At 42.0% G+C, this 15,008-nt stretch overlaps 1 protein-coding gene across 1 annotated transcript in view; it reads right to left on the reverse strand.

Annotated features, from left to right (window-relative positions):
* The window catches only part of ATP8A2 (ATPase, aminophospholipid transporter, class I, type 8A, member 2), a 727,934-nt gene that overhangs the window by 407,628 nt on the left and 305,298 nt on the right, over positions 1-15,008 (reverse strand). Inside the window, exon 25 of the mRNA XM_006831949.1 lies at positions 8,715-8,887. Within this exon, the coding sequence (XP_006832012.1) occupies positions 8,715-8,887 (173 nt within the window). The remainder of the gene's footprint in view (positions 1-8,714; positions 8,888-15,008) is intronic.

Raw genomic sequence — 15,008 nt, forward strand, 5'->3', positions numbered from 1 at the left:
GCAGCCCGATTTGTAACCACTACGCTATCAGAGCTCCTTAATACGCTTATATATCACCCACTCACAGTGCCACCTAGTGTAACAGAGGAAAACTACCCCACAGGGTTTCCTAGGCCGTCATCTTTATATGGAAGCAGATTGCTAAGACTTTTTCTCCCAGAACTGCTAGGTGGGTTTGAACTGCCAACATTTTGGTTAGCAGCTGAGTGTTGTTGTTAAGTGCTGTCGAGTCGATGCCAATCCAGAGCAACTCTGTACAGGGTTTCCGAGGAGCAGCTGTGAGTTTGAACTGCTGACCTTGTAGTTCGAATGGCTCTGCATTCTGGCACATTAACCCACAGAGCCACGCCAGGACTGCAGCCGCTGAGTGCTTCACCCTTAATGAGTGAAAAGTACATTCACAGAGCCACGAATTCAGGTCAGTGTGAAGCTGACAACAGGCCCAGCTGGAAGGCAGATCTGGGAAGTAGTGGTGTTCAGCACAAAGAGCCCTGGAAGTCGGGCTGCTGACCATAAGGTCAGAAGTTCAAGTCCACCAGCCAGTCCAAGGAAGAAAGACGAGATTGTGTGCTCTCGTTATTAATTCAATCTCTAGGAGTCAGAGTAGGCTCAATGATAGTGAATTTGTGCTCTCACATTACATTAGAGCCAGCCAATGAGAGAGCTTGAAAAGTTTCTAGAGTTTGATTTCATTGTTCTGAAGTTGTTGTTGTTGTTGTTATGTGTTATGTTCCAACTCATTGTGACCCAGGTGCTTGATACTAAAGAAAAACATCTTTTTCCTTTCCTTACTCTTGGCTGCTGGAATGGTGTTTTGTGTGTCACCTAAGCCTGTAGACTTTAAGACTTCACATGAAGGAGTTCAAACTGGAATTGGCACAGAAAGAGGAAATTTCAAATTAAATGCTGTTACTGTCTTCAGAATAGAAGCACTAATTGAAAGAAAGGAATATAGAAGAGTACACTATATTACTGCTCCAAGTGACATTTCTTGGCAAGTCTCGCCCTTAAGATGAAAAGAAAATGAATGTGTACTTTCAGAAAGAATCACACAGTTGTATGTTTCAGATGGATTTATGATACATTGTGAAATTAAACTTCAAATACTTTTAACAATGTGGCTTTGAATACAAGGTTGACCTGAAGTTCCAGTGGTCATCTTTGAAAGTGAATTTTATAATTATACTTTTCTCTAATCCTTAGAGAATTTTTTCAATCCTCCAGAAACTAAATCTTTTATGAAATCAGGAAGCATTGTCTCCCACCAATTCTGATACAAAGATTGGTAAATATTACATCAAAAGGAGACAGACAAATAAATATTTTAAGCAATGTAAAGGAAAAATGAGCAAGAGATTAGAATCAAACTATGTTGTTAATTATATGTTGTTATAAAGAGCCTTCCCGCCACAACTTATATACTGCTGTGGGTTCATGTGCTGACTACAAAGTTGGTTTGTACTGCAAAGTTGGCAGTTCAAGCTCACCAGTTGCTCATTGGAAACTCTCTGCAGGATCGCTATGGGTCAGAACTGACTCAACAGCACTTAGCAACAACAAAATAAGGAGTTCTGGTACACAATGGTTGATCACTCAGCTGCTAACCAAAAGGCCATCAGTGTGAATCCCCCCCACTGCTCCACAGGAGAGAAGACCCAAGGATCTATTCCCTTAAAGCTAATAGCCTAAGATACCCGAGGGGGCAGTTCGGCTCTCTCCTACAGGGTTGCTATGAGTAGAATTTGACTTCATAGCACATGACAGCAACAAAATGCATTGGTCATTTTTCCCACTTGTTAAAAATCCCAGCCAAATGCCCTGACTTGCCCTTCACACCTTGGCTTGAGACCATCTCCTGAAGTCACCTTTAATGTAAACAACAGTGTAATTTAAAGATGATTAAAGATGGCAACCTTGGAAACGCCATGGAGCAGGTCAGCTCTGTCCTCTTAGGTCACTAGAGTCAGAATTGATTAAACGGCAAACGGTTGTGCTATTCAGTCACACTTGGGCACTAGTGTTGACCGCAGCACTGGACACAGTAGCCAAAAAGTGAACACACCCCAACTGTCCATCCAGTGATGATGAGTGACCACAGTGTGCTCAGCTCTAAGGATAAACCAAGTTCTGATCACATGCTGCAACCTGGCTGAACCTTGAAAGCCTTATACTGAGTGAAATAGGTTAGAATAAATTAGTTTCTCGTTCTGTGAATTTTACTTTATAAACAAATAAATGAAACAAACAAACATACTGCAATTACTAGGTCCCACTTAGCATAGTGGTTACGAATTGGGCTGAGAACCTTAAGGTCAGCAGTTCGAAACTACCAGCTGTCCCGCGGGAGAAAGATGAGGCATTCTGCTCCTGTAAAGATTTACAGCTTCGGAAACCCTGTCACTTGGAGCAGTAATATAGTGTACTCTTCTATATTCCTTTCTTTCAATTAGTGCTTCTATTCTGAAGACAGTAACAGCATTTAATTTGAAATTTCCTCTTTCTGTGCCAATTCCAGTTTGAACTCCTTCCTGTGAAGTCTTAAAGTCTACAGGCTTAGGTGACACACAAAACACCGTTCCAGCAGCCAAGAGTAAGGAAAGGAAAAAGATGTTTTTCTTTAGTATCAAGCACCTGGCAAGGAAAGACCATGTTCCCGTAAAACAGTCCCGGCATTCCTGGCTCTCCCTGGAGAACCACAACGGACTCGTTTCTAGTTCCCTTTCAAAGACCACGGAGCTCTATCCTGTTTGCTGTGTTTTACCGTTCCCCAGCCTTTCCCATGTTGTTCCTTACTGCTGCTGCTGCTGCTGCCTGTCTCTGCTCACCGATAGGTCAGGGTGAGGACAAAAGGGACAGTTGGAAGACAGAAATGCCCAGCCTTCTGCATGTGGGAGGAGCAGTAACAACCTGGAACCAGTTAACCCAGTTGCCATGGAGACCGACTCGACTCCGACGCATGTGTGTCGAGAGTAAGGGTTTCAGTGGCTGATATTTTGGAATTGGATTGCCACGTCTTTCTTCTGAGGCACTTCCAGGTTGACTCAAACTTCCAATCTTTCAGCCTAGCAGTAGAACTCTTAACCCTTTGTCTCCAAAACTCAGTGCCATCAAAGTTGATTCCGACTCAGCAGCCCTGTCTGTATAGGGTTACTGAGGCTGTAAATCTTCACATTTCTCCTGCCGAGCAGCTGCTGCAATTGAACCTTGGGATTAGCAGTCCAGTGCTTATTCTACAGCACCACCAGAGCGTCTAGAAGACCTTATGTTGTTCAGAAATTCATAAAAATCAGGCACCCATTTTAGTTACAAAGGAAAAAATGTGAGAAAGGAGTATTCTCCTCACTAGCACCTTGTCCACCTTGATGACCATTCTACCAAAACAGAACCCAGGAAAGGAAGCATGGTGTTTGAGGCTTGACAATGCACGCTCTAAAGCATGAGGGGCAACAACAACAGAAATGATATGGACTTTACCAAAATGAAGATATTTCACGTTGCAAGGAAGTGAAAACATAACCCACAGAATGGAAGAAAGCACTTGGGGTGGTTATGTGCCGTGGAGTCGGTTCTGACTCATAGCGACCCTATACAGGGTTTCTGTGGCTGTAAATTCTTTACGGGAGCAGGAAGCCTCATCTTTCTCCCGCGGAACCGCTGACCATGAGATTGGCAGCGCAATTTGTAACCATTATGTTACCAGAGCTCTTTGTGATACTATCACATGTTGTTGTTGTTTTTAAGTACCGTGGAGTCAGTTCTGACTCACAGTGACCCTGTACAGGGTTTCCAAGACTGTAAATCTTTACAGGAGCAGAAAGCCTCCTCTTTATCCTGCAGAACAGCTGGCAGTTTCGAACCACTGACCTTGAGGTTAGCAGTCCAATTCGTAACCACTATGCTACCAGAGGAGTCCCTCTGATAAGGGCCTGGTATTCAGAATCTATAATGACTCTTACAACTCACTATAAAAAGCAACCAATCCAATTTAAAAAATGAGGAAGCGATCTGATCAGGTAGTTTCCAAAGAAGATACACTCATGGCAAAAAAAAACGACGAAAATATTCTCAATATCACTGTTGTTGTTAAGTGCCATCAAGTCAGTTCGAACTCATAGCAACCCTATATACAGTTTATGTGGCTATCACTCATTGTGGGAGCAGAGCCAACAACACCTGCTAAGAATTACATGCGAAAAGGAAAGCCTACCTTCCGATCATATTGACCAGGAGAAACCCAGTAAGCTTAACAACAAACAATAAACATTCACTTAAGCTTTTAAAAAAACACTTAACTATCAGTAATGACAAACAAAAAACAACAAACAATATCAAAACATGTCCAAAAACAGAAGAGTGGCTGAGACAAATGAGCTGGAGACAGACAAAGGCTTTCTAGAGGAGGAAGAGCAGGTTTGGATATGTCTGAGAAATAATTCAGAAGAATGATATGGAAACAAATTCAAATGCTCCAAAAAGGGGTGGAGGAAAACAAGGAAGAAGTAAGGAAAGTACTACAGGAACAATCAAATAAAGATTGATACAGCATTGGAAACAATTCAAAACCTGCAAAAAGATGTCCAGATGATCAATAAGATATCAGAAATGGACAAAACACTGAAAGGGGAAAGGAACAGAATTGAAGAGATGGAAGCCAGAACTAGTGAGCTGGAAGACAAATCTCTCAATACCGCTAAGATAGAAGAGCAAGCTGAAAAAAAAAAGGATAAAAAAAATCTCAAGAGAGTCTAAGATTCATGCTGGATAGCATGAAGAGGAACAACTATTTAAGGGTGATTGGCATTCCAGAGCATGAAGAATCAGAGAAGTCCACAGAGGAGATAGTTGAAGAGCTTCTAGAAGAACATTTCCCTAACATCTTGAAAGATGAGAAGATAAACATTCAAGAAGCCGAACGTACCCCAGGAAGGATAGATCCCCAAAGGAAAGTCACCAAGACATATAATAATCAAGCTCTCCGAAATCAAGACAAGGAGAGAATACTAAAAGCGGCCAGGGAGAAGAGAAACGTCACTTATAAAGGCAAGCAAATCAGATTAACCTCTGACTATTCAGAACAAACCATGCAGGCAAGAAGGCAATGGGGAGACATATACAAAGCCCTATAAGGAAAAAACTGTCAACCAAGAGTCGTCTATCCAGCAAAACTATCAATCAAATACGATGGTGTGATCAAGACATTCCACAATAAACAGAACCTGAGAGATTTTATCAAAACCAAGCCAGCACTTCAAAACATCCTAAAGGGAGTTCTGTGGACTGAAAACCAACAAGAACAGACAATGAACAGAGATTGACAGGTGTGGCAACACCACCTGGAACACAGTCAACAGATAGCAGAATTCAGAACAGAACAAGACTACAACAACAAACTTAAAGGAGCTGTGGAGGTCAACCGAAGACCAAAATTATATCAATGTCAAAGAAGGAGCAAATGCAGCAACAGAGACACAGGTGGTGAGGATGTCAGGTAAATTACAGGATACAATGGATTCTCTTAAATGGAGGGAAAAGTTAGTAGACTATAAGGTAACCCCAAAGAAAGTTAATACTTCACAACTTACCATGAAAATGAACTTCCAAGCAGAACAAGCAAACATGAAAACTAAAAAGAAACCAACAAGAAATAGCACAAAAAACACAAATCCAACACAAGAAGGCATGCAGAACAAAAGAACAAACAGCACTACCAAAAAAGTAACATAATGGCAGCAATTAATTCAGACCTATCAATAATTACATTGAATGTCAATGGATTGAATGCACCAGTGAAGAGACAGAGAGTGGCAGAATGGATAAGAAAACAAGACCCTTCAATATGCTGCCTGAAGGAGACACACCTTAGACACAAAAACAAAAACAGAATAAAAATTAAAGAATGGAAAAAAATTTTTACCAAGCTAACTGCAACAATAAACAAGCAAGAGTGGCAATACTAATCCCCAAGAAAGTAAATTTTAAGATAAAAACCAGCATAAGACACAAAGACAGACACTTTCTCATGATCAAAGGGTCAATTGAGCAAGACGACATAACCATAATAAATATCTACACTCCCAATGAAAGAGCACCAAGATACATGAAGCAAACCTTACTAGAATTGAAGAAAGAAATAGATAAATCTACAATTATAGTGGGAGATTTTCACACACTACTCTGAAAAAGGGACACAGCAAACAGAAAGAAACTTGACAAAGTTACAGAGGAACTAAACAACACAATCAACCAACTTGACCTCATAGATATATACAGAGCATTCAATCCAACAACAGTACAATATACATTCTTCTCCAGTGCACAGTCTGTATGCGGAGCAACTCATCCTAGAAGCCGGATGAGATATCCAATCCAAGAAGAACATGGCATATGCAAATGATACAATCTCTCTTGCCGAAAGCAGAGAGGACCCTCAACACTTACTGCTGATGACAGCAATCAAATACCACTGCGTTCAGTAGGGATCACACCTCAACATAAAGAAAACAAAAATCCTCACCATGGGATGAATAAACAACATCATGATAAACGAAGGAAAGACTGGGTTATCAAGGATTTCATTTTACTTGGATCCACACAGGACCCCTGGTGGTTCAGTGGGTTAAGCACCATGCTGTTAAGAGAAAGCTGTGCAGTTGGCACCCATCAACTGCTCCACAGGAGGAACATAAGGCAGTCTGTTTCCAAAAAGATTTACCACCTCAGAAACTCTACGGGACAGTTCCTCTCTGTCCTACAGGGACACTATGAGTCAGATCCACTCAGTGATACTGGGTTTGGGTTTGGGATCCACAATCAATGTCCAGGGAAACAGAAGATGAACTATCAAAGGATGCATTGCATTGCACAAATCCACTGCAAAAGACATTTTTAAATGTTCAAAAGCAAAGATGGCACCTTGAGGACTAAGGTGCATCTGACCCAAGTCATGGTGTTTCCAATCATCTCATAGGCATGTGAAATCAAATGGCATATTTCATTTGGAAAATCTGCCACAAAAGACTTCTCTTGAGTGTTAAAAAGCAAATATGTCACTTTGAGGACTATGGTGTGCCTGCCTCAAGCCATAGTATTTTCAATTGCCTTATATTCATTGGAAAGCTGGAGAATGAATAAGAAACATTGAGGACTTCAAGTGATGCCTTGCAGGATCGTGTTTATGCTGAATATTGAGTATACTATGGACTGCCAGAAGAGTCAATGCTTCTGTCTTCTTGGAAGAAGTACAGTCAGAATACTCCTTAGAGACAAGGAAGGCATGACTTTGTCTTATGTACTTTGGAAATATTATTAAAGGGACCAGTCCCTGAAGAAGGGCATCATGTTTGGTCAAGAAGAGGACAGCAAAAAATTAAGATGAAAACCCTCAACCAGATGGACTGACACAGAGGCAGCAACAAACATAGTGACGATGGTGAGGGTGGCCCAGGACTGAGCAATGTTTCATTCTGTTGAGCCCGGGTTACTACGAGCTGGAGTCAACTTGGTGCCATGTAACAACATTCTGTTTTTATTACTTTGGTGACAACTCTCAAGACTCCTGGTGCATGTAGTTTGTATAATCCCCACCTGTCTCTTATGATGGGATTTCTAATTTGTGATTAGATTAGTACCCCACTGACTTTTAAATTAGTAAAAATGGGGTTTATCCTGGGGGGAACAGAAGAATGAACAAGTCTGCGTTGAAAGAAGTGCAGCCATACTTTGGCCATGTTATCAAAAAGGACCAGTCCCTGGAGAAGGACATCAAGCTTGGTAGAGTGGAGGGACACTGAAAAAGAGGAAGAGCCGGAGGAGAGGGATTGGTAAAGCAGCCGCAACAATGGACTCCAGCATAGAAAGGCTTGTGAGGAGCGCACAGAACTGGCAGTGTTTCCTTCTGCTGCACGCTGGGGTCGCTACGAGTCAGAACAGGCTCGAAGGCCCCTAACAATAACCACCACGACCATAAAATAAAAAAGCAGGAACAAATAGGACTACTAGTCCAGTGAGGTAGATGGAGCGCGTTGTATACGTCATGCACCGAGCGAGTGCTCTCAGAAACGGAAACCATTCCTCTCACCTTTCACGATATTATAACCAGGATGATACCACTCAACCTGTTTTCCCATTTACTTTCTTAACAATTCTGCCTGACTTTCAAGTCTCTAAATCTCCGTGCTGCCAGGAACCAGTGGAACGTCACAAATGTCCGCCCTGAAAATATCCTTCTGGATTTTCGTGAAAAACAAACAGACGTCTTCTTAGCTCCCAACACAACTGGTAGAGCACAGAACCAAGCAAGGCCCATGTCAACTGAGAAGAAAGACTCACTGAACATCAGAAACGATTCCGGCAAGCCTCCCAGGTCTTGGAAGCTGAGTCCTGACCTCCAGAACTCAACAATCAACTTACCAAGACCACCTGTCACCCCCACGCAGGACTGAAGCATTGTCTGCCCATCTTCCCCTCAACGTGAAATAGGACCAGAAGCCCAGGTTATTTTTTTATTGTCTTCTCTGAAGATAAGACAGGGAGCAACGATTTAAACACCACCGACTGCCTGATGCAAAATCTTTGAACTGGCAGCAAAAGTTGATCAGGAGCTTGTGTTCTGCTGGTTTTACAGGCAGAACGATATGCATCTGTTTATCTGGTAAGAATACAGTAAAGATATAAAAGGTCAGGAAGCGAATCTTGTGCAGTCTGCACATGCTTACCTGCAACATATCACTGCTTTGCATGAGAGTGCCAGGTCCAGAAAGCTTCTCCTGACCTCGAAGGATAGTGCATACTTGAGCGTGTGGCCATCAATAATGAGGGCCACATCGTTCTCCTTGCCCAGTAAATCCCCCAGGTCTGTGCAGTGCTGCGTAATAGCTTCCCTGGTGGCCTGGAACAAGAGCAAGCAGAAAAAACAAACACAGTTGTGTGTGTGAGTTTGATCCATCAAAGACAAAACAGAAATCAGTGTTGAGGATCTGGACATTAGAACATGTCCATTTTAACATACAATATATAAACACCCTTCAACTCGCCACATGCATAGGTTATGATTTCCTTATAAAACTACGGTATCATTCAGCATTCAATTCCAAAACACCATTGTTAGTAAGATATTCACAGATTTAAATATAACATATCAAGATATGTATTGATTACAAGACAAGCTGCAATTTGAAAAAAAATAAACTTTAATATTAACAAGAAAATATTCACTGGACTGCTAACCACACAGTTGGAAGTTCAAACCCACCAGCTGCTCATGGTGCCCCCATGTATATCAGCGTAGAACTGTGTTCCACAAGGTTCGGAGTGAATGAGTTTTCTTAAGCAGATTCCATTCATGGTGCCCCCGTGTCTATCAGAGTAAACTGTGCTCACAAGATTCTCTGTGGCTGATTTTTAGTAAGTAGAATCCACTCATAGTGCCCCCGTGTGTATCAGAGTAGAACTGTGCTCACAGGGTTCCCAGTGGATGATTTTTCATAAGTAGATCCCACTCATGGTGTCAGAGTAGAACTGTGTTCACAGGGTTTTCGTGGCCGTAATCTTTCAGAAGCAGACCTCCAAGGCTTTCTTCTCATCTACCTCTGGGTGGGTTCCAACTGCCAACCTTTGGGTTTGTAGCCCAATGTTTAACCATAGGCACTACCCACAGACTTCTAACCAAGACAGTAAACCTCAATTTTCTGATGAGTAAAATGGAGATAAGATTACTAACTTCATAGAACTATGTTGTTGTTGTTTTCAGGTGCCATTGAGTCGGAACCGACTCATAGTGACCCCATGTACAGCAGAACGAAACAATGCCCGATCCTGGGCCAACCTCACTACCGCTGCCACACTTGAGTCCATCAATGATGCCACCTGGCCAATCCATCTCGTTAGGGGTCTTCCTCTTTTTCTCTGACCCTCCACCTTACCCAGCATGACATCCTTCTCCAGCGACTGTTTCCTCCGGACAATACGTCCAAAGTATGAGAGACGAAGCTTAGCCATCCTGGCCTCCAAGGAGCACTCTGGCTGCACTTCTTCCAAAACAGATCTATTGGTTCTTTTGACAGTCCATGGCATTTTCAGTATTCTCCTCCAACACCACAACTCAAAGGCATCAATTCTTCTACGATCTTCCTTATTCACTGTCCAGCTTTTGCATCCATATGAGGCTACTGAAAACACCATGACCTGGGTCAGGCGCACCTTAGTCCTGAAGCTGACATCTCTGCTCTTCAATCCTTTAAAAAGTTCCTTTGCAGCAGATTTGCCCAATGCAATACGTCGTCTGATCTCTTGACTGCTGCTTCTGTGAGTGTTGATAGTTGATCCAAGAATGAAGTCCTTGACAACTTCAATCTTTTCTCCATTGATAAGAATGTTGCATACACGTGTAAATATATACATATGCATTCATATGTAAATACACACATACATATGTAAATATATATATACATATACATTGTTGTTAGGTGCTGTCCAGTTGATTCAGCTCACAGTAACTCAATGCACACAGAATGGAACTGCCCTGTCCTAAGACAACCTCACAACACAATCAAATTGTTGTTACATTTGAGCCCATTGCTGCTGCCATTGTGCCAATCCACTTTTTCTCTGACCCTCCACTTGACCAAGTATGATATTCTCTCTCAGAGATTAGTCCCTCCTGATATAATGTCTAAAATATGAGAGATGAGATCTCACCACCCTGACCTTCCAGAAGCATTCTGGTTGTACGTCTTTCAAGACAGATATCGGCAGTCCATGCTACTTTTTGGCAGTCCATGCGACTTTCAATATTCTTCTCTAACACCATAACTCAAATGCACCAATTCTTCTACTGTTTTTCTTATTCATATGAAGTTACTGAAAATACCATGGCTTGGGTCAGGTGCACCTTTGTCCTCAATGTGATATCTTTGTTCTTGAACACTTTAAAGAGGTCTTGTGCAGCAGATTTACCTAATGCAATACATCGTTTAATTTCATGGCTGCTGCTTCCATGGGAGATAATTGAAGATCCAAGTAAAATGAAGTTCATGACAACTTCAGTCTTCTCTCTGTTTATCATGATGTTATTTACTGGTCCATTTGTGAGAATCTTTATTTTCTTAACACTGAGGTACAATCCACACTGGGGGCTGTAGTCTTTAATCTTCATCCAAGTAAGTATTTTTTAGTCCTCTATGCTTTCAGTTGGAGTCCTAGTGTGGCACTGTGGGTTAATGCTCTGGACTTCAAAGTTGGTTTGAACCATGAGGTCGGTGGTTCAAGATCACCAGCTGCTCCTCAGGAACCCTATACAGGGTTGCTATGAGTCAGAACCAACTCCACCATGGCACTTACCAATAACAACAAAATGCTAAGTAAATAATCTGAGAAACTGGATTATATGAAGAAGAATGTGGAATAGGACTGGAGGAAGATGAGTAACAATTTGTGACATGCAGATAATACAACCTTGCTAACTGAAAGTGTGCTGTTGTTGTTAAATGCCGTCGAGTCGGTTCCGACTCATAACGACCCTTTATAGGGTTTCCAAGGAGCGGCTGGTGAGTTTGAACCACCAACCAACCTTGTGATTCAACCCGACCTTTCGGTCCAGTGCTTGAGCCCATAGCGCCCCGACTCCATTTGCTCAGCACAGACTGAATAAATATGATGAAATAATACAACCCTGATATTAAACCATTCAGTATCCCTTTTTCTGTTCTAAGCACAGCCCTTTGGTATGTTGTTGTTGTTAAGTGACCTTGAGATGGTTTCAGCCCATAGTGATCCTATATAGGGTTTCTAAGGAGTGTCTAATGAGCTTCAACCGCCGACCTTGCAATTCAAGGCAATTTTGCAGTCCAGTGCATTAACACACAGTGCCACACCATATACATATTTACATACATGTACACCCTTGGCTATGTTGTTATTGTTGTTAGGTGCCATCGAGTTGGTACCAACTAATAGCGACCCTATGCACAACAGAACGAAACACTGCCCAATCCTGGGCCAACCTCACAATCGGTGTTACGTTTGAGCCCACTGATGCTGCCACTTTGCCAATCCATCTCGCTGGGGATCTTCCTCTTTTTCTCTGTCCCTCCACATTACTAAACATGATATCCTTCTCCAGCAACCGGTCCCTCCTGACAATATGTCCAAAGTATGACAGATGAAGTCTGGCCATCCTGGTCTCCAAGGAGCACTCTGGCTGCACTTCTTCCAACACAGATCTGTTGGTTCTTCTGGCAGCCTGTGGTGTATTCAATATTCTCCTCCAACACCATAACTCAAATGCATCAGTTCTTCCACGGTCTTCCTTATTAACTGCCCAGCTTTCACATGCATATGAGGTTATTAAAAATACCATGGCCTGGGTCAGGCTTCAAGCTGACATCTTTGCTCTTTAACACTTTAAAAAAGTCTGGTGCAGCAGATTTGCCTAATGTAATATGTCATTTGATTTCTTGACTGCTGCTTCCATGAGTGTTGATAGTTGATCCAAGAAGAATGAAGTCCTTGACAACTTCAGTCTTTTCTCTGTTGATAAGAATGTTGTTTACTGGTCCAGTGGTGAAGATTTTCATTTTCTTTACATTGAGATGCAATCCATACTGAAGGCTATGATCTTTGATCTTCACCAGTAAGTATTTTAAGTCTGCTTCACTTTCAGCAATCAAGGTTGTATCATCTGCATATTGCAGATTGTTAATGAGTCTTCCTCCAATCCTGTTGTCACATATTTCTTCATATAATCCAGCTTCTCAGATTATTTGTTCAGCATACAGGTTGAAGAAGTAGGGTGAAAGAATACAACCCTAGCACACACCTTTCCTAAATTTAAACCATTCAGTGCTCCCGTGTACTGTTTGAACAACTGCCTCTTGGTCCAGGTACAGGTCCCTCATAGGTACAAGTAAGTGTTCCAGAATATTCATCCTTTGCAATGTTGTTCATTGTCATGATCCACACAACTGAAAACCTTTGTGCAGTCAAAAAAGCACAGGTAAACATCTTTCTGGTATCCTCTGCTTTCAGCCAAGATCCATCTGACGTCAGCACTAATATCCCTTGTTCCACATCCTCTTCAAACCAGTTTGAACCTCTGGAAGTTCTCTGTCAATGTATGGTGACAGCCGTTTTTTTCTGTATTACCTTTAATAATACTTTATTCGCATGCAGTATTAAATACATGTAACATAAATATGTAAATAGAAATACAAATACACTTTTTAATGGTTTTAACCATGTAAGATGATACATCCAGGTGACACATCCTCCCTCTAAGTATTTAAACCTACGGTGGTGGTGGTGGTGGTGGTGGTGGTGGTGGTGGTGGTGGTGATGTGCCGTGGAGTCGGTTCCAACTCACAATGACCCTGTATAAGGTTTCCAAGGCTATAAATCTTTACGAGAGCATAGTCTCATCTTTTTCCCATGAATGGCTGGTAGTTTGGAACTGTTGATCTTGAGGTCAGCAGCCCGACTTATAACCACAATGCTACCAGAGCTCCTTTTAAGCAAATTTAAACATATATATAATCATATTATCTCTCAAGATCTAAGGACATTCTCTTATATGACCGATATTAAACTCATTACACTCTGGCACAATGCTATTATCCAATATACAGTATATATGAGGGAAGGTGCCAAAAAGTTCATGGAAAAATCCCATTACTTTAAATTCCATTTTTTATGAACTTTGTGAAGCCTCCTTGTATATTCAAAATGTTCCTATTGTCTCAATAATGTACTTTGGTTTTTTTCCCTTTTCTTTCTTTCCTTCTGTCCTTCTTCCCATTGTCCACTTATTTATTCTTTCCTTTCATCCTTCCTGGTAAGTCCAGAATCCCATAGAACACATATCGCGCTAAATGCTTCTCTACTTAGGTTTTGATTCCCACGTTTTCAGTACCCACTCAGCAGGCCTCTTTGATTCATCCCAGACTGGCTGGCTTCACCACACATGTGCACAAAATATAGGTCCCTTCTGTGCAGTTCTCCAGCCAGCCCATCGAAGGCATTACTATCACAAACAGTTCCTTATTCTCCAATGGACTATGATTCAAAAGTCTATTTATAAGTTGGTTACTGGGCACTTAGAATCCATTTTCCCAGAGGAACCATGCTACAGATTGTGGTTGGATTCCCAGGGACTGTTAATGTCTATTTAGCCCAGTCACTAAAATATATATGGTACTCCTTTATTTTAATAAAAAACGAATTACTGGAAGTTAGAACGTACTTACCTGTGATGAGGGAGCTTGGGAGTTGCAGCTGGGGGTTTCATTCTCAGAAATAGAAAAAACATTCCTCAAACCTTTAGCTGGTTTTACCTTTTAGGCATTAATCTGCAACTACGGCACTGTAAGATCAGCACTGAAGTGCTAACCACAGATTGGCAGTTCAAACCCACCAGCCGCTCCTCAGAAACTCTATACAGGGGTGCTGTGAGTCCGAACCAACCTGACGACACGTAATGTGATAACATACACATTTCTCAGTGTTTCCTAGGCTTGGCCATGTTTTCCTCCTTCCCAATTAAAAACACACAGTTTCATGGTGGGGGTGAGTAACTGTGGCCCAAGTTTTTCCCCCCAGAGCCCTGGTGTGATGTTGTAGGATAAGCATTGGACTAGTAGCAAAAGATCGGTGGTTCAAACCTACCAGCTACTCCTTGGAAACCCTATACAGGTTCCCTCTGAGTTCCCTGTGGAACCGACTCAATGGCACTTAACAACAAGGACAACAAGGTTGTCCTCTTAGCCACGCTGGACTGTGGCTGAGTTGTCCACAGTTGTGGCTGTGTTACGGACCCTGGATTTCTTTTAAGATCAGACTTGACTTGTTGTCCTCAGCTTTTTAACAAAAATTATATAAATACCACAGGTTGTTGTTGTTGTTGTCAGGTGCCATCGAGTCGGAACCGACTCATAGCGACCCCATGCACAGCAGAACGAAACAATGCTCGATCCTGGGCCAACCTCACCACCGCTGCCACCCCCGAGTCCATCAATGAT

The sequence above is a fragment of the Chrysochloris asiatica genome, unplaced genomic scaffold (assembly GCF_000296735.1).
Source record: "Chrysochloris asiatica unplaced genomic scaffold, ChrAsi1.0 scaffold00005, whole genome shotgun sequence".
In the NCBI taxonomy this organism is placed as follows: Eukaryota; Metazoa; Chordata; class Mammalia; order Afrosoricida; family Chrysochloridae; genus Chrysochloris; species Chrysochloris asiatica.